General features: G+C 40.0%; 1 protein-coding gene across 4 annotated transcripts; it reads left to right on the top strand.

Annotated features, from left to right (window-relative positions):
• The first annotated feature begins 1,428 nt into the window (after nt 1-1,428).
• prpf8 (pre-mRNA processing factor 8) lies at nt 1,429-17,323 on the top strand. 4 transcript variants are annotated; one of them, XM_048159850.1, is made up of 42 exons: nt 1,429-1,604; nt 2,179-2,304; nt 3,248-3,416; nt 3,501-3,665; nt 4,451-4,669; nt 4,745-4,957; nt 5,037-5,162; nt 5,247-5,352; nt 5,441-5,631; nt 5,919-6,038; nt 6,140-6,449; nt 6,528-6,662; nt 6,775-6,904; nt 7,003-7,199; nt 7,290-7,496; nt 7,598-7,761; nt 7,844-7,970; nt 8,076-8,268; nt 8,757-8,944; nt 9,071-9,309; nt 9,417-9,563; nt 9,654-9,864; nt 9,944-10,060; nt 11,649-11,896; nt 12,005-12,184; nt 12,265-12,400; nt 12,506-12,675; nt 12,836-12,965; nt 13,065-13,211; nt 13,401-13,561; nt 13,688-13,879; nt 13,992-14,229; nt 14,338-14,466; nt 14,575-14,688; nt 14,808-14,981; nt 15,088-15,281; nt 15,389-15,628; nt 15,716-15,857; nt 15,974-16,114; nt 16,221-16,360; nt 16,478-16,680; nt 16,787-17,323. In XM_048159850.1, the coding sequence occupies exons 2-42, from the start codon at nt 2,187-2,189 to the stop codon at nt 16,939-16,941; spliced, it is 7,026 nt and encodes a 2,341-aa protein (XP_048015807.1). In that variant the 5' UTR covers nt 1,429-1,604; nt 2,179-2,186; the 3' UTR covers nt 16,942-17,323. The 4 variants fall into 4 exon arrangements, with proteins under 4 accessions (XP_048015807.1, XP_048015806.1, XP_048015809.1 ...); XM_048159849.1 differs by having other exon boundaries at nt 2,176-2,304; XM_048159852.1 differs by lacking the exon at nt 1,429-1,604 and adding an exon at nt 1,706-1,727.
• The last annotated feature ends 2,873 nt before the right edge of the window (nt 17,324-20,196 follow it).

Below are 20,196 nucleotides of genomic sequence, written 5' to 3'. Positions count from 1 at the left end.
TAAGGGCTTTTACAACGGAATATGATTCGCCAAAAACGTGATTGTCAGTGTTGGATGTGTCTGTAAAATATAGCTTGTTGGAGGGGAAATGACAGAGACACACATCCTCTGACCTGTGACATTAGTTGGGACATTCATGATTTTTGGGCATCAACAGGAAAGAGTGGCCTTGGCATCCCATGTACAATATGATCTAAATTTGGGTAAAGACACGGATCTCTGTCAGCATAGCATTTAGTGAGTTACATAAAACTGACTTCTGAAGGTTTTATCTGCTGACGGTTTAATGACTTTAGTTGTCTTGCCTGCATATAGCCTGCTGTGATCACTAAAAACAACAGATGTTCAGCATAAGAGCAAAGAGAAATGACAAACTGAATGAAACATCACCATTAAACACAGATCAACTTGCAGATGGTTTAGACTATGAGACTGTGAACGCTGGAGTAATGATATCATGTTTGTAAAAGATGGAAATCATGGACTCATTTGAGGTGTGGTAGGTGAGAATGGGTTGCAGGGCAAACATAACTATGGGTGTTTTGACATGGTAAACAGTACTGTTATTGTTATGTAAGAGGCCATTTAGAATAGCTCACTTAAGTATAACTGGCAACAACTATTTAAGAGGAAAAAGGAAACATCACATATTTCAGTGGCATCCTTTTTCCTCTGTATACAATAAATCTTTAGTAACTTTTACTGCAGTACCCCTCACAAATGTCAAATTTTTTTTAGTTTTTCTTAAATCTGACCGATAAAATGAATATATACAATTTATCTATGCATCTATTTTTCCCCCTGTGCTATTAATTATTTAAAATGTAGATTTATTTGCTGGTTTGTTGTTGATATCAACCTATGATATCAACATATGCAGCAGCTCCACCTGCTGGTGCGTTTTGTTGCGTTTCCAGCTCTAAAATAATGTATAATGCATTTATGACGCAAAGTACTAACTAAATTGTTATTCCATATTGTTCCTTACAATTAGAAATGTTTTGAATTTAAAACTTAAAATGCATTAATTTTGTGTGCATTCGTGGGGCTGTAAATGGAAATCTTCAGCCTGTTACCACTTGTTTCTGTAATGCGTTTTGCCGATTTGCAAATTAATTTAAGTCTTAAATCAGCTGAAAACTTTTCTGTATCCTTAGGGATACAAAAATATAAAATGCTGGGGGAGGGACAGTAATTTTGAGAAAAGTATCAGGTCAAGTGACTAGTGATGATGGTTAATACAACGTTATATAATACATTGTTTTAATAGAACATTTTTGGTATAATTTTCTTAAAACAATGAATTTCGTTCAAAACGTTAACACATATTCAAACAATCTTACCAGTTTACAACTATGAATGAACTAACATAACAGCGAACATGAAACTTCACATCCGGTGTCATATCCGGAAGTTGGGCCCTACGCATTTTCTTACGTTCGGTTTCGTAAACACACATCATTTCCGTTGAGGCAGAATCCTCCAGATGCGTAAAACCCATACGTGAATCGAAAGACCATACGCACAACGTGCATGGTACGCCATTCCGTTGAGAACAAACCAAGCACACAACTACATTCACTGGCGAGAAACTGCTTTTAACAGTAAGCTATTTTGTTTCATAAGAGCGCATGCTGTTTTTGTATTTAACTATTTCTTATTAAAATAGTATTACTTTATCTCTGGTAATGCTTGTTTGCGGAAACAGTTTGTTAGTGTAATATGCGGTAAGCTAAGCTAACATGCTAACTCCTGCTTTATTGAGGCCGATGAAACGAATAGTATTGCACATCCATACCTAAGAATCATAAGTGTTTTTATTTTAGCTTCAGAATGTGCAAAAGTGTATCTGTCGGCTGTCTTTAATCACTAAATATTGGCTTGCGAGTTTCTATTCGATATGAAAACAATTCAGGCGCCATAGTCAAGTTAGTCGGCTAAGTTCATTGATGTGGTTTAGATAGTTTGTTTAAAACAAAATCGCCAAAGTCTCGCGCTTTAGTTTGGGTTTTCTTTTATAATAAACAAAATTGCCTTTTCTTAAATTTCACTTATATTTTGTGTTATGTGTGTTTCTTAGTGCCGTGTTGTAATGCGAGCATCTTTAACGTGTTTCTGTGCTCATGTTTTGCAGTCTGACTTCATATGTTTTGTGCATTACTGTTTTTCTTCCAGTAGACGCTGCCATGGCAGCTGCATTCCCCTACAGAGGTGTTCCTGGAACAATGCCTCCAGGTGTTCCTCCACCTCCTGTTGTTGCACCAATACCAGATTACATGACCGAGGAGAAACTGCAAGAGAAAGGTAAGTTCACATCACTTGATCCTCTGTGTCCACGCTAGCATTTTCCAAAAGATTCTTGTCCACACTGGAACGTTGAATAGCACTGAAATCATCTTACTGTGCATGCATAAAACATAATAAAAGCTCCCTTAGATGATACAGAGAAATCAGATATAATAAAGTGTTCAGGCTATTTTTGTGGCATAATTGTTTTTATTAGCAAAATATCTCACCTCTTAATAATGCATCCAGGTTGCACTCAATTGCCATTCCATGTATGATCTAAAACACAATCGCCCCCATGTTTTACTGCAGGACAGCAATTAAGAGTCCTTTACATCTTTGCACTTGGGTAAAGTTGGTTTTATATTCGCACATTCGGACATCAGTATTCAATAGCCTTGTTAATCACACTACATTGGACATTCAGTGGACATTCACAAGTAAATATGCCATTAAAACAATACTTGCCTATTTTGATCGACTGTGAAAAATGTTGCAAGTTGACAATCGTTGGTTGTCAATATCATGTTGCTGCTTAAAATTCGCAAACATTAATTTATTGCTCATTTATTGGAAAGTCTTGAGTTTATCAGAAGTCCGAATGTGCAAATATAAAACCAACTTTACCCAAGTCATCTTTGCAGGATGTCTGCACATACCTGTATAGACATAGATATCTATTAGTACAATGTGTCGCATGACTAGTAATCATGCATTATTGTTTTCAAATTCCTCCATTTTCATGGTCCACACTAAGTGAAAACTGAGCTTTTAAATTTATCCAGCTGAAAGTGTCTTCAGAATGCTCAGTTTCACAGGACAAAAATGTTGTCTCAGCGTAAATAGACGACCAAAACATAGAGGAAAAGATGCGTTTTCTAATCTATCCAGATTAGTGTATACGTATACAACTTTGAATGTTTAGTGACATGTTTCCCTTTTGCTTGTTGCTTTGTTGTAGCTCGGAAATGGCAGCAACTTCAGGCCAAACGCTATTCGGAGAAAAGGAAATTTGGCTTTGTGGATGCTCAGAAAGAGGACATGCCACCGGAGCATGTGCGAAAAATCATCAGGGATCATGGTGACATGACGAACAGGAAATTTCGTCACGACAAGAGGGTCTACCTTGGGTAAGCACATTTGTTACTACGTAGGCAGTTGTGTTTTTTTATACATGTTCATTAGTAACAGTATTTGTTGCTTTTTGTCTGCAGGGCACTGAAATATATGCCCCATGCAGTGCTCAAACTGCTTGAGAACATGCCCATGCCTTGGGAGCAGATCAGAGATGTTCCTGTGCTCTACCACATTACAGGCGCCATTTCCTTTGTAAATGAAATCCCATGGGTTATTGAGCCGGTGTACATTGCTCAGTGGGGGTAGGTGACAGCATACGAACACATCACTTTCAGAACAGAAATTGAAAGTTAGGGCTGCACAATTTGTTTGGGGGGGAATCTAATTTTGATTTTTCTGATAAAATTAAAGGTTTGTTTTACTTTGTAAGGCTGCACAGTTTTGCCAGACTTTGATTTTATCAGTATTACTAATAATTATAGTAATAATAATGAATATTATTTATTGGAATATTCAGTAAAATAAGTTACTATTATAATATTTAACTGCAAAAAAAGTGTATTTAAGAAAAATATTTTCACAGTACAGCTGTGAAATTACAATACTATTTTTGGCCAATTTCATTCCTTCATTTTCAAACATTAAACAATCAAGCTTTTATTTAGGCAGAAAATGGCATAGAGCCTTTAAAGGGTTAGTTTACCCAAAAATGAAAATTGTCATCATTCACTCGCCCTCAAATTGTTCCAAACCTGTATAAATTTCTTTGCTCTGCTGTACACAAAGGAAGATATTTTGAAGGAAGTTTGTAACCAGGCCACTTTGGAGCACCATTGACTTCCATAGTAGGAAAAAAAAATACTGTGGAAGTCAATGATGCCCCAGAATTGTTCAGTTTCCCACATTCTTCAAAATATATTCTTTTGTGTTCAACAGAACAAAGAAATTTATACAGGTTTGGAACAACTTGTGGGCTATTAAGGACATAATTTTCATTTTTTGGGTGAACTATCCCTTTAAAGCTTTTCTTCAGTTATTCAGAATTATCATGCAACCCTACTTGTTTTTTTTAATTTTATTTCACCAGCACAATGTGGATCATGATGCGTCGTGAGAAGAGAGACAGACGGCACTTCAAGCGCATGCGTTTCCCCCCGTTTGATGATGAAGAGCCTCCGTTAGATTATGCAGACAACATCTTGGATGTTGAGCCTCTGGAGGCGATCCAGATGGAGCTGGACCCTGAGGAGGACTCTTCTGTTGTAGAGTGGTTGTATGAGCATCAGCCTCTAAAAGATACCACAAAGTGAGTGTCAGTGACAATTGTAAAAATATGGTTTCCTTGTTTCTTTTGCTCATGATTTATCTTTTCCCTTCACAGATATGTGAATGGGACCACATACAGACGCTGGCAGTTTACTTTACCAATGATGTCCACTCTGTATCGATTGGCTAACCAGCTGCTGACAGACTTGGTGGATGGAAACTACTTCTACTTGTTTGACTTGAAGGCTTTCTTCACCTCCAAAGCTTTGAACATGGCCATTCCAGGGGGGCCCAAATTTGAGCCGCTTGTCAGAGACATTAACCTCCAGTACGTGCCGTGTCCTTCCTGTAGCAGTATTGACTCTATTACTATTTATCTTCTCTAAAAGTCTAACTTATGGTTATAGGGATGAAGACTGGAATGAGTTCAATGACATCAACAAGATCATCATCAGGCAGCCAATCAGGACAGAATACAAAATTGCATTCCCTTACCTATACAATAACCTGCCACATCATGTGCACCTCACCTGGTACAAAACATTATCATACCCCACAGCTTTATAGTTCTATACATATTCTTGTGCTGAACCAATCATATCTAATGGTCCATGCAGGTACCACACACCAAACGTGGTGTTCATCAAGACTGAGGATCCTGATCTGCCTGCCTTCTACTTTGACCCTCTGATCAACCCCATCTCTCATAGGCACTCTGTCAAGGTCAGAAATTAAACTGTTTAATTAAACTGTGGTTGTAAGTTTCCTGGTTTCTTCCCACACTAATTGCAAGCTTGTGTATTCTCTGTAGAGCCAAGAGCCATTGCCAGATGATGATGAGGAGTTTGAACTTCCGGAGTATGTTGAGCCATTCCTGAAGGAGACGCCCCTCTACACTGACAACACAGCTAATGGAATTGCGCTGTTGTGGGCACCTCGTCCATTCAATCTCCGCTCGGGAAGAACCAGACGGGCTATTGATGTGCCTCTCATTAAAAACTGGTTTGTAGTAATATTTGCACACTGTAAGCAGTTCACAAGGAAAACATTTTTGCATTCCACTGTGCTGCTTTTCCCTTGTTTTTCTGTGTAGACATGCATTAGATGTGGTACACAAGTTAAAAATGTAACTTTTATATGTGCTTCTAGTTTTTTTCCCCACTGTCCTATCTTTTTTAAAAATGTGTTCTCTGTGAATGGCCACTAACCCATGTAGGATCTGAGTATTGCGAGACCATACAAGGCTATCATTTCTGAATAGAGGCTCTTGTTTCTCCAAACACCTTCAGGTATCGTGAGCACTGTCCTGCAGGCCAACCTGTGAAGGTGCGTGTGTCTTACCAGAAGCTCCTGAAGTACTATGTGCTGAATGCTCTAAAACACAGACCACCTAAGGCACAGAAAAAGAGGTGAGGTTCCTATTCCAGAGTTTGTTCTATGGAAAAATGTTGATGGATTCAATGATGATTTTCATTTTTACTTACCTTTTTTTCCTTCTATTTCCTTTTAGATACCTGTTCCGGTCTTTCAAGGCCACCAAATTCTTCCAGTCCACAAAGCTGGACTGGGTAGAAGTCGGTCTCCAGGTATGCCGGCAGGGCTACAACATGCTAAACCTGCTGATTCACAGAAAGAACCTCAACTACTTGCACTTGGACTACAACTTCAACTTGAAGCCTGTGAAAACCCTCACAACAAAGGAACGTAAGAAGTCCAGATTTGGAAATGCGTTCCACTTGTGCCGTGAGGTTCTGCGTTTGAGCAAGCTTGTGGTGGACAGTCATGTGCAGTACAGGCTTGGAAATGTTGATGCTTTCCAGGTATGAGTAGTTTCTGTGTAGCTAATCTGTATCATTTACTCATTGTTTCATTACTAAAGTCTTCTGTCTGTCCTGTAGTTGTCAGATGGACTGCAGTACATCTTCGCCCATGTCGGTCAGTTGACTGGCATGTACCGCTACAAGTACAAGCTCATGAGGCAGATTAGAATGTGCAAAGACCTGAAGCATCTCATCTACTACCGCTTCAACACAGTGAGTAACACTCAATGCAAAAAAATACATAATTTGTAGAGTGAAGCAAAGTTTTCTGTAACTGTTTTTGGATTGGTGCTATGCCTTGCATTTAAAGTGACCTGTTTTTTAGGGCCCAGTTGGGAAAGGTCCAGGCTGTGGGTTCTGGGCTCCAGGATGGAGAGTCTGGCTGTTCTTCATGAGAGGCATCACTCCTCTTCTGGAGCGGTGGCTCGGCAATCTTCTGGCCAGGCAGTTTGAGGGTAAAATTAGCTTATATTCATATGCAAAAAGCAAGTAGAAAGATGTAGTCAAATTTTACAAGTTAACAAGTTCTAATTCACTTTGTATTGCTATTTAGGTCGACACTCTAAGGGTGTTGCCAAGACTGTGACCAAACAGCGTGTGGAATCTCACTTTGATCTGGAGCTGAGAGCTGCTGTGATGCATGACATCCTGGATATGATGCCTGAGGGTATCAAGCAGAACAAGGCCAGAACCATCCTTCAGCATCTCAGCGAGTCATGGAGGTGCTGGAAGGCTAACATCCCTTGGAAGGTAAGTTTTTGGTAATTTTTTGCTGCCCCTTAATGTTATGTTATTCAATTTCAGAGTTTATCATTAAATGATCATTACTTATTTTTTCAGGTTCCTGGGCTTCCAACCCCCATCGAGAACATGATTCTCCGCTACGTGAAGGCCAAAGCTGACTGGTGGACCAACACGGCCCACTACAACCGTGAGAGAATCAGAAGAGGAGCTACTGTGGATAAGACTGTGTGCAAGAAGAACCTGGGGCGTCTCACTCGACTCTACCTAAAGGCAGAGCAGGAGAGACAGCACAATTACCTGAAGGTACATTTCTTGGGTAACATAAAATGTCTTTGAAGACTTCGAACAGGTTGGTGTTACCCTGGAAGAACACATTAACGAGTGATTCATCTTTTATCTTATAGGATGGGCCTTACATCACTGCTGAAGAGGCCGTGGCCATCTACACCACCACAGTGCACTGGCTGGAGAGTCGTCGGTTCTCTCCGATCCCCTTCCCTCCTCTCTCCTACAAACATGACACTAAGCTGCTCATCCTGGCTTTGGAGAGACTCAAGGAGGCTTACAGGTCAGGCCAGTCCTATAACAGCAACCTGGGTGGATATGCTGGTTTTGTACTTTTCTGACTTTGTTTTGTTCCTTTTAATTAGTGTGAAGTCAAGGCTGAACCAGTCACAGCGTGAGGAGTTGGGTCTGATTGAGCAGGCCTATGACAACCCTCATGAGGCTCTGTCCAGAATCAAACGTCACCTCCTCACTCAAAGAGCCTTCAAAGAGGTTTGCATACATGCAAAGTTTCAACACATTTCATGTAACCACAAGGGTCATCTAAGTCAATTACTGGTCCTAGCTTGCATCTAAAGTGGTTCTTTTTCTCTGTAGGTGGGCATTGAGTTCATGGACCTTTACAGTCATTTGGTGCCAGTTTACGATGTTGAACCTCTGGAAAAGATCACTGACGCGTACCTGGATCAGTACCTTTGGTATGAGGCAGACAAACGCAGGCTTTTCCCACCCTGGATCAAGCCAGCTGACACAGAGCCACCTCCACTGCTAGTGTACAAATGGTGCCAAGGTGAGAGGAAGTTACTGTGGTTGACCTGTATGGATTTTTTTGATTGCCAATGTCTTAGAAAGCAGTGTGGCCAATTTAAAGCTGAAATGTTGACCGTATATGAAAAACTATTACAGTTTTTGCTTTTATAGTACTAACAATAGAAAGGCAAACACATTAATACTATATATATACAGCTTACTTTCTTTAACATTTTATATCTAATAAATTAAATAATTGTGAGTCTCCGCTCAAGTACTGGTGTTGCCAAAACGAAAGTCCCATTCATCATTTATCAGCATACAGAAACTCATCTGCTAATGCCAATAATTTAAACGGTGGCAAATACCATTGACCCCTAATTGTGACTAGTTGTCTTGATAAAACATCAAACTATTAATGTTATTTTTGAGATCTTGATGTGGTATTCTCGATAAATGAGGATTAGTTCAAGGAAAATGTTAAGTAAAATTTCAATTTCATGTTTAACATTTCTAATTGTCTACTAGGAATCAACAACCTGCAGGATGTGTGGGAGACAGCAGAGGGTGAATGTAATGTCATGCTTGAGTCTCGCTACGAGAAGATGTACGAGAAGATTGACTTGACATTGCTGAACAGGCTTTTGCGTCTCATTGTTGATCACAACATTGCCGATTACATGACGGCCAAAAACAACGTTGTCATTAACTATAAGGTCTGTTTATTGCACATAAGTCCATTGCTAAGTCATATTTCCCTCTTAATGCGCTTGAGAAGTTTTATTAGAAATTTCCATTCACTGCTTGGTTTGATTTTAGATATCTGTATTTTCTCTTTACAGGACATGAACCACACAAACTCGTACGGTATCATCCGTGGCCTGCAGTTTGCCTCTTTCATCGTGCAGTACTATGGGTTGGTGATGGACCTGCTGGTGTTGGGTCTGCACAGAGCCAGTGAGATGGCAGGCCCTCCTCAGATGCCCAATGACTTCCTCAGTTTCCAGGACACGGCCACTGAGAGCGCCCATCCCATCCGTCTTTACTGCAGATACATAGACCGCATTCACATCTTCTTCAGGTTAGTAGTACAAATGAAGCTAGTCTCCTGTTGTGCAGTATTGAGACTTTATTTCCAAAAGTTGCTGTTTTATAAGTTTTATGATCTTCTGGTTTTGCTGTGTGTAGATTCTCTGCAGATGAGGCGAGAGATCTGATCCAGAGGTACCTGACGGAGCACCCAGATCCCAACAATGAGAACATTGTGGGCTACAACAATAAGAAATGCTGGCCCCGTGATGCTAGGATGAGACTGATGAAACATGATGTGAACTTGTAAGTGCTCTAGAATTTAGTTCTTCTTGAACACCTTAATAAATCGTAGACAAATGCATGTGGTATAATTGATTCCTAATAATCGCACAGGGGGCGTGCTGTGTTCTGGGACATCAAGAATCGCCTCCCTCGTTCTGTGACCACGGTTCAGTGGGAGAACAGCTTTGTGTCCGTGTACAGCAAGGACAACCCCAACCTGCTCTTCAACATGTGTGGCTTTGAGTGTCGCATCCTCCCGAAATGCCGCACCAGTTATGAGGAGTTTACGCACAAAGATGGTGTGTGGAATTTGCAGAATGAGGTAAGTAGAATTGCAAACTCTGTAAAATAACTGTTGGCACATCAGAAAAGATGGTGGATAATTGTATGTTGATTTTTAGGTAACAAAGGAAAGGACGGCGCAGTGTTTCCTGCGTGTAGATGATGAGTCCATGCAGAGGTTCCACAACAGAGTGCGGCAAATTCTGATGGCTTCTGGGTCCACCACCTTCACTAAGGTATGATCCTTGAACCTTAACAGCAAAAAATACATACTCATGTAATGTTTAATAGGTACCTGGAGGGAATTTGACATACTCGCAGGGCTTAAAGTTTTCCGGCCCCGTGCCAGATCTCCGGCGTGCGGCATTTGGCTGCGGGAAAAAATATAGTCCTACTTTTGTCTTGATTTGCTATCATGCTTCATTTCAGTTTACACTCATTCACTTCACACACATTAGCCTATTGCGTAGTAATTTTAGAGATTTATGTAATTTTGTGCTATCTCCTGGCTCACCTGTTATTCATCAAACACGAGGAGTGACTGACTACTTTACAATAGAGACCATAGACGTCTCTTGAGCTGCTGCAATCTTTCTTGGTGCTCTGGCGCTGAGAAAAAAGAAAAAGGAAAAAAATTGTTGAGAACACTGCATACAGCCCATACATATATACATTTTATATTATTTTTATATATATATATATATATATATATATATATATATATATATATATATATATATATATATATATATATATATATAAAATGTACATTCATGAGATTTCCATGCTCAACTTTTAAGTTACGTGTTGCCTAGCAATAACCTATGGATCCCAGCCTAAATGGTGATACATTATATTTATTAAAGTACTGTAAAGTGCTGTGTGCATGATTGGCATGGCAGAATGCACGCAACAAGTGCTTCCTTTATAATAACTAAAAAGATGAAAGTTTGTTGCGATCTCACAACGTTTCACCTGCACAATGAATCTTTAATAATAATGTCTACACTTTGTTTTAATCGGAGGATTTGCCAGCATGCAAAGCATTCAGCGCTGAACAAAAACTCTGCCGTTTTGAGCAGTGAGTGGATTCTAACATCTCACAGCGTTCCAGAAATCAACAGATTTGTCTGTGATTGGCTACATTGCTCAACGCTGTGAAAACATGATGTTAGAAACTCTGCCTATGCTTGAGCCTGTAAAGCGTTTTTATTTGATCCTTAGTTGTTCTTTAAATAAACCAACAACATTTTTATAGCCTATTTAAAGTGTTTATTAAAAACAAGTTATTAAATGATAAATGAATAAATGTAACTGAACAAAAATTTGCATTGCATTTACCGTCCTGTGAAAACCACTTCCCATGCTTATGCGAACATGTCCTCTTTTTGGACCTAAAAAAAAAAAAGTCCGGTCTAAATCTCCCTAAACGTCCGGGATTTTCTACAATCGTGTCTCGCGCTGTCTGCTGTCTGACACACACACCCAAAGTGTGTCTCTGATAGCTCGTGATCCCTTCAGTTCTCTTTTGCGCCTTATTATACTCAAACGGTTAAATACACACACAGACAGTTATATCAAAATGTCTGTCTAGGTGAGTATTTATGTAAACGCAGTCAGTTATCTCAAATGAAACAATTGGGAAATCGGATGCATGTCAATCGGAACCGTGAATTAGATCTTAAAGTGAAAGCAGCCTAATACAGTAAATCTGCTGCTGTCTGACAAACAAAAGAAAATGAGAAAATCACTCACTGCTTTTGACTGAATAAATTTTGCAATGTGTTGTTTGCACGTGGTTTTACAAAATGTTGCTCTTCTCAGATTGTGAACAAGTGGAACACTGCTCTGATTGGTCTGATGACGTACTTCCGTGAAGCTGTGGTCAACACTCAAGAGCTTCTGGACCTGCTGGTGAAGTGTGAGAATAAGATCCAAACCCGTATCAAGATTGGTTTGAATTCCAAAATGCCTAGCCGTTTCCCTCCTGTGGTGTTTTACACCCCTAAGGAGTTGGGTGGACTTGGAATGCTTTCCATGGGACACGTACTAATCCCACAGTCTGACCTTAGGTAAGTTATATGCAGTTTTCATTGCTGTTTCCTTGATCAGTTGCAACTTAAATTTAATGTGCAGCCACAGATTAAGGCAATTGATTTAATGTTCTGTTTTTTGCTCAGGTGGTCCAAACAGACTGATGTGGGCATCACTCATTTCCGCTCTGGTATGAGTCACGAGGAGGATCAGTTGATTCCTAATCTGTACCGCTACATCCAGCCATGGGAGAGCGAGTTCATTGACTCTCAGAGAGTTTGGGCTGAATACGCCCTCAAACGTCAGGAGGCCATTGCTCAGAACAGGTACTGTCCTCTTAACCAAACCCAAATCTTAATGATGTTGATGTGTTCAAGCTTATTAATATGAATTTGATACTACTCAGACGTTTGACACTGGAGGATCTGGAGGACTCCTGGGATAGAGGTATTCCACGTATCAACACCCTCTTCCAGAAGGACAGACACACTCTTGCTTATGACAAGGGCTGGAGAGTCAGAACAGACTTCAAGCAGTACCAGGTAAACGTCTTTCTATATGGGAAACATCACATGTTAACAGCAATGCTACACACCAGTCAGATTTATTTTGGTGGCGTTTTAAAAATTTTTTGAATGTGTTTTCAGGTTCTGAAGCAAAATCCATTCTGGTGGACTCACCAAAGGCATGATGGGAAATTGTGGAATTTGAACAACTACCGTACAGACATGATCCAGGCACTTGGAGGAGTGGAAGGCATTCTTGAGCATACTCTGTTTAAGGGAACCTACTTCCCCACCTGGGAGGGTCTCTTCTGGTAAGACCTTTTTATGTTGAAATATATCCAGTACAGTTAACCCAAATATCCTTGTTAAGTTTATCAAATAAAAATAAGTTAAGCTTAAACTTTCAATTTAATCAATTTTGGCCAAAAATGCTTTTAAGATCGATTTATTCAACATTTTGATCTTCTATAGGGAGAAGGCCAGTGGTTTCGAAGAGTCCATGAAATGGAAGAAACTCACCAATGCTCAGAGATCTGGTCTGAACCAGATTCCTAACCGACGATTCACCTTGTGGTGGTCTCCTACAATCAACAGAGCCAATGTAAGTCTATGAGAAGCAACTGCATTTAGACAGTGTTCAAAGCTTTTTCCCCCAACCCATTTTTATTGAGACTCACTCATTCTCTTCATGTTCTTGTAGGTATATGTGGGTTTCCAAGTGCAGTTGGACCTCACTGGAATCTTCATGCATGGTAAAATCCCCACGCTCAAGATCTCTCTGATCCAAATCTTCAGAGCTCACTTGTGGCAGAAGATTCATGAGAGCATCGTCATGGATCTCTGTCAGGTAAAGAGATGTGCTTCCTTTTGTCACGATATTATACAATGAATATAATACATGCTTATTTAATGAGACCCTACAATACAGTGTGAGTAGGTCTGTGGTTTTACACTTTAGACTGAACTTATTAACAATTGAACTATTCAGAGTTGTGCTGAAGAGTGCCATCTGTAAAGTTCTGTTGGCTTTTTGTAGGTGTTTGACCAAGAGCTTGATGCTTTGGAGATCGAGACTGTCCAGAAAGAGACAATCCATCCCAGGAAGTCTTACAAGATGAATTCCTCCTGTGCTGACATTTTGTTGTTTGCATCCTACAAGTGGAATGTCTCACGTCCCTCACTTCTAGCGGACTCCAAGTATGTGACTGAACTTAATAGATATGTTGAGTTCAAAGATATCAAGAGAAAGCATGAATATAAATTTCGCAAGTATAACCATATAGAAAATGCCACCATCATAGTTTCTTGCTTTTCTTTCTATAGGGATGTTATGGACAGCACCACCACACAGAAGTACTGGATTGACATTCAGCTCAGATGGGGTGACTACGACTCCCATGACATTGAGCGATATGCCAGGGCCAAGTTCTTGGACTACACCACTGACAACATGAGTATTTACCCATCACCCACTGGGGTCCTAATTGCCATTGATCTGGCATACAACCTTCACAGGTCTGTATTTTATATCATTGTTTAGGTGATTCAAGTACAACTTTAGTTACACATCCCAAAAACAGCGACAAAGCAGCTGTTGAAGTATTTGATTTGCTTTCTCTCTCTGCAGTGCTTACGGAAACTGGTTCCCTGGAGCCAAGCCATTGATCCAGCAGGCCATGGCGAAGATAATGAAGGCCAACCCTGCTCTGTATGTGCTGAGAGAGCGAATCCGCAAGGGTCTGCAACTCTACTCTTCAGAGCCCACTGAGCCTTACCTATCTTCCCAGAACTATGGAGAGCTCTTCTCCAACCAGATCATCTGGTTTGTGGATGACACCAATGTGTACAGAGTCACCATCCACAAGGCAAGTGAATTTAACATCATATCAAGATGTCACTTAATGATTTTCATATTGTCATCTTGGGTTGTGTGCTAAAATGTCTAATTTGTTTCCATTTTGTCCCTGTTTTAGACCTTTGAAGGTAACTTGACCACCAAACCAATCAACGGAGCGATTTTCATCTTCAACCCCAGAACTGGACAGCTTTTCCTGAAGATTATTCACACTTCTGTATGGGCAGGACAAAAGCGTCTTGGACAGGTCAGTCTGTTGCTCTGTCTTGTGTTTTGTCTCCATGCAGTCTTTAGTAAGTGTTCTGCTCAAAGCAGTCACTCATTTCTGAGTTGCACTTTTTCTCTGTTTTTGTAGCTGGCTAAGTGGAAGACTGCTGAAGAAGTGGCTGCCCTGATCCGATCGCTGCCTGTTGAAGAGCAGCCCAAACAGATTATTGTGACCAGGAAGGGCATGTTGGATCCTCTTGAGGTTAGAAAACACCCATTAAAACTGTAAAAGGCAAATTAGCTGTCTTAAAGCTCTGGGAAGTTCTTTAACATATCTATATATGTTAACTTTTAGATTTAACAGCTGTCTGTTTTTCTCAGGTGCACTTGCTGGACTTCCCCAACATTGTAATCAAGGGCTCTGAGCTTCAGCTGCCCTTCCAGGCCTGTCTGAAAGTGGAGAAGTTTGGAGACCTCATTCTGAAGGCCACAGAGCCTCAGATGGTCCTGTTCAATCTGTATGACGACTGGTTGAAGACCATCTCCTCTTACACTGTAAATCTAGCTCTTATACTATAATTTTGACCTAATTTGTTGCTTCTGAGGGTTACACTACTCATTATTATAAGGTCTTTAACCATTGTACATTTATGCTGCCTAGGCATTCTCTCGTTTGATCTTAATCCTGAGAGCACTTCATGTCAATAATGACCGTGCCAAAGTTATCCTGAAGCCTGACAAGACCACCATCACCGAGCCCCACCACATCTGGCCCACTCTGACCGATGAGGAGTGGATCAAAGTGGAGGTGCAGCTCAAAGATCTCATCCTGGCTGACTATGGCAAGAAGAACAAGTGAGTGCTGTGCAACAAACGCTGACTTTTGAGTGCATATGGAAAATATATTTTGCTGTGTGAATTTATCCTTCTCAGATTTTAACTTTTTCCCCCTTTCTCCACAGTGTGAATGTGGCATCTTTGACCCAGTCTGAAATCAGGGACATCATCCTGGGTATGGAGATCTCTGCTCCATCCCAGCAGAGACAGCAGATTGCTGAGATTGAGAAGCAGACCAAGGAGCAGTCTCAACTAACGGCCACACAGACTCGCACTGTAAACAAACATGGAGATGAGATTATCACCTCCACCACCAGCAACTACGAGACGCAGACCTTCTCTTCCAAAACTGAATGGAGAGTCAGGTGTGGAAAGCTTTTGGATGTCACACTTGTCTTTTTAGTTGTTAAAACACAGCTAGACTTTGTTGAATTGTTTTCCTAATCTCTCAGGGCGATCTCTGCTGCCAACTTGCACTTGCGTACTAACCACATCTACGTATCATCGGATGACATCAAAGAGACTGGGTACACTTACATCCTGCCCAAGAATGTTCTGAAGAAGTTCATCTGCATTTCAGATCTGCGTGCTCAGGTTAGATGAAACGTCGTCTTAACATGATTCCTCTTCCTTTGCTTCATTAGTAGTATCCTAAACCTTTTTCTTTTTTTCTTTTTTTTGCATTTATGTATATTTTTTTATGCCTATAGATTGCAGGTTATCTATATGGAACCAGCCCTCCAGATAACCCTCAGGTAAAGGAGATCCGCTGCATTGTGATGGTGCCACAGTGGGGTACGCATCAGACGGTTCACCTGCCCAACCAGCTGCCACAACACGAGTACTTGAAGGTCAGCATTGTACACACATGCATATGTCTGTAGTTTGGTGTTATCAGCAGTATACGTCCTCCCCAGCCCTATCAAATCGTTTGAATACCGTCTTTATCTTTCATAGGAAATGGAGCCTCTTGGATGGATCCATACACAGCCCAATGAATCACCCCAGCTTTCTCCTCAGGATGTCACCACTCACGCAAAGGTCATGGCTGACAACCCATCCTGGGATGGCGAGAAGACTATCATTATTACTTGCAGGTACATATTTAGCATACTATGGCACTGTGGTTGCACTAACATCCCAGAGTGTAGTGGTTATCTGGTTAAAAAGTATGACACTGCATTTGTGGGTTTAACATTTGGTTTTGCTTATAGTTTCACTCCTGGTTCCTGCACGCTGACTGCCTACAAGCTGACTCCCAGTGGGTATGAGTGGGGTAGACAAAACACAGATAAGGGTAATAACCCCAAAGGTTACTTGCCCTCTCACTATGAAAGAGTACAGATGCTCTTGTCTGACCGGTTCCTTGGCTTCTTCATGGTGCCAGGCCAGGTTTCTTGGAACTACAACTTCATGGGTGAGCATAGCTTTAAATGAATTATATATATTTTTTAAAGTGATTTTAAACATTTTAAATCATCCTTGCAGATGTGATACAATGTGTGTCTCTAACCTCATTCTAGGTGTTCGGCATGACCCCAACATGAAGTATGACCTACAGTTGTCCAACCCGAAAGAGTTCTACCATGAAGTTCACAGACCATCTCACTTCCTCAACTTTGCTTCTCTGCAGGAAGGTGAACTGTACAATGCTGACCGTGAGGATATGTATGCATAATAGTACAAGCGGCAACTATATAAAGTAAAAGCACCCAGCAGTCTAAATCAATGCTTTTGTACTGTTTTGTCACCAAGACTCACTCTTTACTGTTTGCAGTAATGTAAATGTTTAGAAACTCAAAGCATGTCATCTGTTTATTGCTTTATCATAATTGCCTGGTATTGAGTTGATTATGCACATAGCTGAAAGCACATTTTGTGCTTTCTGTCTGTAGATGTGAGATGAATTGCCATCTAAAATATCTGGATTGTTTTTCGTAATCGTTTGTAGTACGTTGTTTTTTATTAATCTGGAATAATTTGTACCCTGTAGCTATGTTGTGCATCTGTTATGTACACTGTAGTTTGGGTTTAAATAAAGATTACCACTTTTATAAGAATTTGAGCTTGATTTTATTGTCATTTCTGTTGGTTTTGTGTATTAAAATCATTGGTGTGTCCACTGAAGGAAAAGTAGCTGCTCTATCTAGAGCGAGGACACTGTATGCCTTCTGAGCAAACCAATCTGCATGCATATGTTACAGTTCACTGAGCAGCTCAGCCCTAAACATATGATATGGCAAGTTGTTTTTACATTTATTCCATAAAGATTAGCATCTGATTGGATGAAGTCAGTACATTGTGATTCACATTTATGCTTAATGAGGCACCAAAAGTAATCCTGGTGATAAACCTGATTAAGGAAATTGCTCTCCGGTGTGTTCATGGATTAACATGTTTTAATATCTGGAAATACAGTGCCACTGGCAAAAGAGAAAAACAAAGCAAACATATATTTGATTGCTGTTATCTAACGGTTGTCCTTGTCTTTTGCTTCAAATTGTTTTAACTCTCTATTTGCTAGATTCTCCTATTGGTGCTGCACTTCTAGTTGGTGTGACCTTGTGAACGTGGTTTTTCCACCTAAAATGATGATACTCTTGACTGTTTATGAAGTGTTAAAGTGAGTCACAATGAGCTGTCATTATGCTGATCTCACACAACTAGATATCCATTTAGTTTTCTGCTTTTGTGTTCTGCAGAATAAAGTCATACAGGTTTGGAAGGATGTGAGGGTGAGTACAGTATAGAATTTAACATTTTAGGTGAATTATTACCTTATACTTATTATCCATCTTTGTTGTACTACTTTAACCATCACCAGTTTGTTTCAACTTGTTTCAGATATCAGCTATTAATTTCCAACTAGTTAGTTCCTGGTAGTTATTCCAGGAAGACTACTAGTTTAGACTACTTAGTTACTTGAACCTTTTCCAGTACTTCATATTATCCACTCCAGGGTTACTAGTAGCAATGCAATGGACACTAGTAGCAATTTATTAGACAGGATCTCCAAAAACTCTAAACTGTTTTTTTTATATTTCACTAGTAGTGAGAGGTTTAATTTAACTAGTAGTTGAAGATGAGTTCTGAACATTAGTCTGATTACTGATTGCATTATGTAATGAATAATCAGACTAATATTCAGAAGTAATCTTGCAGCATATGACAAGTAATTAAACAATGTACCTACTGGGCTAAAGAAATGTTACTACTGGGATAGATGCTAGTGTCACATATTAGATACTAGTGCCAAATAAGTATCAGTAAAAGGTATACTAGTTGCTATTAGAAGTACTAATATCTGAGTAGTTGGTTGCATGTGAAATTGAAATAACTAAACCTACTTATAACAGATGCTAGCTAGTTTGGGACATTCTAAAACGCTTAAGGTACTAAGATATTAATAGACCAAACACAGTACACATCATACTAATAAAGTATACTATATAAAGAAAAGCAGTTGAGCCCAGAATTTGAACGCAATGCGTTTAATTTCGCGTTAGGCGTTTTCTTCCGATAGAAACTGCTTAATGTGGGTTAGTTCACCCAAAAATTAAAATTCTGTCATTTATTACTCACCCTCATGCCGTCCCACACCCGTAAGACCTTCGTTAATCTTCGGAACGCAAATTAAGATATTTTTGTTGAAATCCGATGGCTCCGTGAGGCCTGCATAGGGAGCAATGACATTTCCTCTCTCAAGATCCATTAATGTACTAAACACATATTTAAATCAGTTCATGTGAGTACAGTGGTTCAATATTAATATTATAAAGCGATGGGAATATTTTTGGTGCGCCAAAAAAAACTACAGCACAGCTTATTTGGTGATGGCCGATTTTAAAACACTGCTTCAGGAAGCTTCGGAGCATAATGAATCAGCGTGTCAAATCAGCGGTTCGGAGCGACAAAGTCACGTGATTTCAGCAGTTTGGCGGTTTGACACGCGATCCGAATCATGATTCGACACCGAAGAATCATTACACTCCGAAGCTTCCTGAAGTAGTGTTTTGAAATCGGCCATCACTATATAAGTTGTTTTTTTGTTTTTTTGGCGCACCAAAAATATTCTTGTAGCTTTATAATATTAATATTGAGCCACTGCACTCACATGAACCGACTTAAATATGTTTTTAGCACATTAATGGATCTTGAGAGAGGAAATGTCATTGCTGGCTATGGAGGCCTCACAGAGCCATCGGATTTCATCAAAAATATCTTAATTTGTGTTCCAAAGATGAACTAAGGTCTTACGGGTGTAGAACGACATGAGGGTGAGTAATAAACAACATTATTTTCATTTTTGGGTGAACTAACCCTTATAAAGACCAAACTCACTGAACATCATACTAATAAACCATACTATGTACAGCAAAGCAGATGACCCCAGAATATGAACGCAACACGTTAAATAACACGTTAAGCATTTCCCTCCCATAGAAAACTGTTAACGTTGCTTACGTAGCTGCCTAAGTGATATTAAAAGATAAAAATTCTGCACAAACCAATTATTCTGTATAGTATGGTTTATCAGTATAGTGTTTACTGAGTTTGGTCTTTTAATGTCACTAAAGCCGGGGACACACCTAACGATTAGCCGAAACATTCTAAGACTGAACTGAACACACATACCGATTGTTTCCTTCGACTGAAGCCGATTTATATACTTTCACATGGAATTTGAACACCGACTGTAATCGCGGACTGAACGCAACTGGCTCTGACTGGACGCGTTTGAGCGCGATCAGTCATAAGTATCAATTTACATTCATAATCGGCCTTACAATCGTTAAGTGTGTGCGCGGCTTAAGTAAATTAAGCCACGTTAAGCGTTTTAGAATGACCCGTTAGTTAAGGAATAAATGTTAAAACTGCTTGCCATATGTGCTGCGTTAAAGCTCTCGGGTTGCATTGGTCAGGGAAGGAGGAG

The sequence above is a fragment of the Megalobrama amblycephala genome, linkage group LG16 (genome assembly GCF_018812025.1).
Source record: "Megalobrama amblycephala isolate DHTTF-2021 linkage group LG16, ASM1881202v1, whole genome shotgun sequence".
Lineage (NCBI taxonomy): Eukaryota > Metazoa > Chordata > Actinopteri > Cypriniformes > Xenocyprididae > Megalobrama > Megalobrama amblycephala.
Note: the sequence above shows the minus strand (reverse complement) of the source record. Positions and strands in the feature narration are given on the sequence as shown.